General features: G+C 37.0%; 1 protein-coding gene across 1 annotated transcript in view; it reads right to left on the bottom strand.

Moving 5' to 3' along the window:
• Window positions 1-2500, bottom strand: part of LOC143018175 (uncharacterized) — an 86618-nt gene that overhangs the window by 38802 nt on the left and 45316 nt on the right. The window contains exon 3 of the mRNA XM_076173351.1: window positions 2183-2298. Coding sequence (XP_076029466.1) covers window positions 2183-2298 — 116 coding nt within the window. The remainder of the gene's footprint in view (window positions 1-2182; window positions 2299-2500) is intronic.

The raw sequence follows: 2500 nt of genomic DNA, 5'->3' as shown, positions 1-2500 counted from the left end.
AAAAAGTGAGACACGCACCTCAGGACTAGGTATAATGAAATGGCTAAACTAGTTAAAGAGAACACGCGCAGCGCGAAACGTAACTACGAAAATTGCTAGTGGAGTTCCTCAGGTCTCATTTTTGGGTGCCTTATTGTCCATTATGTATAAAAACGACTTGGGCAACGGGATTGATACTGTTGTTAGTAGATCTACGGATGACACTAGAATAGGACGTCATAATAGGTCGGGGGAAGACGCTGGGATACTGTAAGAAAATAGTAATCAGTTGTTTGCATAGTTGGAGAAATGACAAATAGACTTCAGTATCTCAAAGTGTTAAACTTTTGATTATACAACCCAGCTCATAACTATAGCTTAGATAACAGAGAGTGAAAAATACTTAAGAGTGATAGTGAGTCCGAACCTTAAACTCAGGAAATAGTGCATTAGCGCCAGGAATAGGATAACAGTGCATTAGGATTTATCGCTAGAACGGTGACAAACAAAAGCGTAGATGTAGTCATCAAACTCTATCTGTCGATAGTTAGACCCATCCCTATGCGGCACAGTTTTGGTTTCCGTCTTATAGAATACAGAATGGATGTTAATTAATTAGAATCAGTACGGAGGAGAATGACCAAAATGATACAAAGGCTAATAAATTTACCATACGAAACCAAGCTACTTTAACTTACACTCTCTGGAAAGACGAAGAATGCGGGTTGATCTAACAGAGGTATTAAGATGTGTTAAGGTCCTTAACAAAGGTGATGCAGGCAAGGTCATCATATCGAGACAGCAGGTGAGATACTTTGCAGTAGATTTAAATTGGACAAATTTACGTTTAAGAAGGAAGTAAACAAGAACTAGTTTACCAATGAGGTGGTTAACGAATAGAATACACTTAGTAACCTTGATGTAGTGAACAATGAAACGATTGGTTCTTTTAAGAGAAGATTAGATCATTTTATGGATAGAGGTGACAGTTGGTAGGGAATACAGAACTGCCTAGTGTTGGCCATATGGTCTCTTGTAGTCTCCCCCATCCTTATGTTCTTATGTTATATTAGTCTTTTCTCCTCCTTTTTCTTCTTCGTCTTTTTCTTTTCCTTCTTCTTTTTCTTTTACCTTCTCGGTTGCTATTTCTCCTTCTCCATTAGGGACCCATAAATGTCTGTTCTTGGGCAGCATTATATGCAGGGGATGACGGGGTTTGATGTTAAAGATAGGTTAGGGATATTAGAGTTTGGAACATTGGTAAATATAGGAATATAATGATAGGTGGTCCTAGCTATAAAAGTGGCAATGGTGGGGCTATTGACTACATGAGGTAAGAGATGATTGCACTCATGGATGCTTGTCTGGTGTTGCGACTGCCCTTTTAATGGAATGTGTAATTGTTAGATTCAAGTAGGTTTCCCTGTTTATGTCCAATATGTTGTTTGTGATTTTGTATAACATTTGTTGTCTGTATATTTATTTTGCCGTTTCTAATTGTTCAAGTTCTACATCTTGTTTGAGAGCAGTTACTAATGTAGTGTGTCTAACATCCCGTCTAATCCATCTCGTAGGTCTGTGCTGTATAGCTTCTAATCAATTTATGCCAATGTTAGAGTAAGGACGAGAAGGAGGTGTCTTAGCATTCTAAGCATGACCGAATGAGTGTTTTGTATGCAAGACTTTTAATGCCTGCGTTACAACTCGTGAGATTCCTGCGCAGGAATCCCAAGATCCTGTTGGCTGTGGTTCTGATACCGCTTACCTGTGCGGCCCAAGTTATATCCGCTAAGATGTGGACCCCTAAATGTTTATGGATTGAGGACGATGTTTAGGCTAACTTATGGAGTATATAGGTGCACTGGATGGGTTTGTTCGTAAAGGTGAATTTGATGTGATAACTCGTTTGTCAGGTCTAAAAGTCATTTGCTATTTTGTTTCCCAGTCTTCAAGGGCGTGTAGATCTAGTAGTAGAGGGAAGTGATAGTGGGAGTTCATTAATGTATGAAAGGAAAAGAAAAGATCGTAAAACTTCTTGTTCCAATACTTTTTCTTCTACCTCAGGATTTTTGTCTAATCTCTTACACCTATAACTGTTTGAATTTGTATTTCTTTTGGTTATTGTAATTACGGTAAACACTAAAAGCACTCAAACTAATGGTAATGTATTTCAAGAAGCTTTACAAGGAGAGAATCCACCTACTTTTCTTTTCCCATCTCTGTGTATCCGTGCTCGTTTCCAGGCATGCGCACGTATTTCATCTTCGTTTCATTGGGTAAAGCAAAGAAGTCTACGGCTGCCTCGTAGCACTTGTTTATCTATCATAGAACACAGAAAAAGACAAAAAATATAAAGTCACAAAAATAATTTGGCTTTTACAATGTCATTACAACCATGCTACATTGTTGATTGGTGGACACATGTATATATATTTATACATATATACATGTTTTATATATATATATATATATATATATATATATATATATATATATTTTCATATATATATATATATACATA

Source organism: Oratosquilla oratoria, chromosome 34 (genome assembly GCF_046742065.1).
Source record: "Oratosquilla oratoria isolate Oo_2021 chromosome 34, ASM4674206v1, whole genome shotgun sequence".
Taxonomy (NCBI): Eukaryota; Metazoa; Arthropoda; class Malacostraca; order Stomatopoda; family Squillidae; genus Oratosquilla; species Oratosquilla oratoria.
Note: the sequence above shows the minus strand (reverse complement) of the source record. Positions and strands in the feature narration are given on the sequence as shown.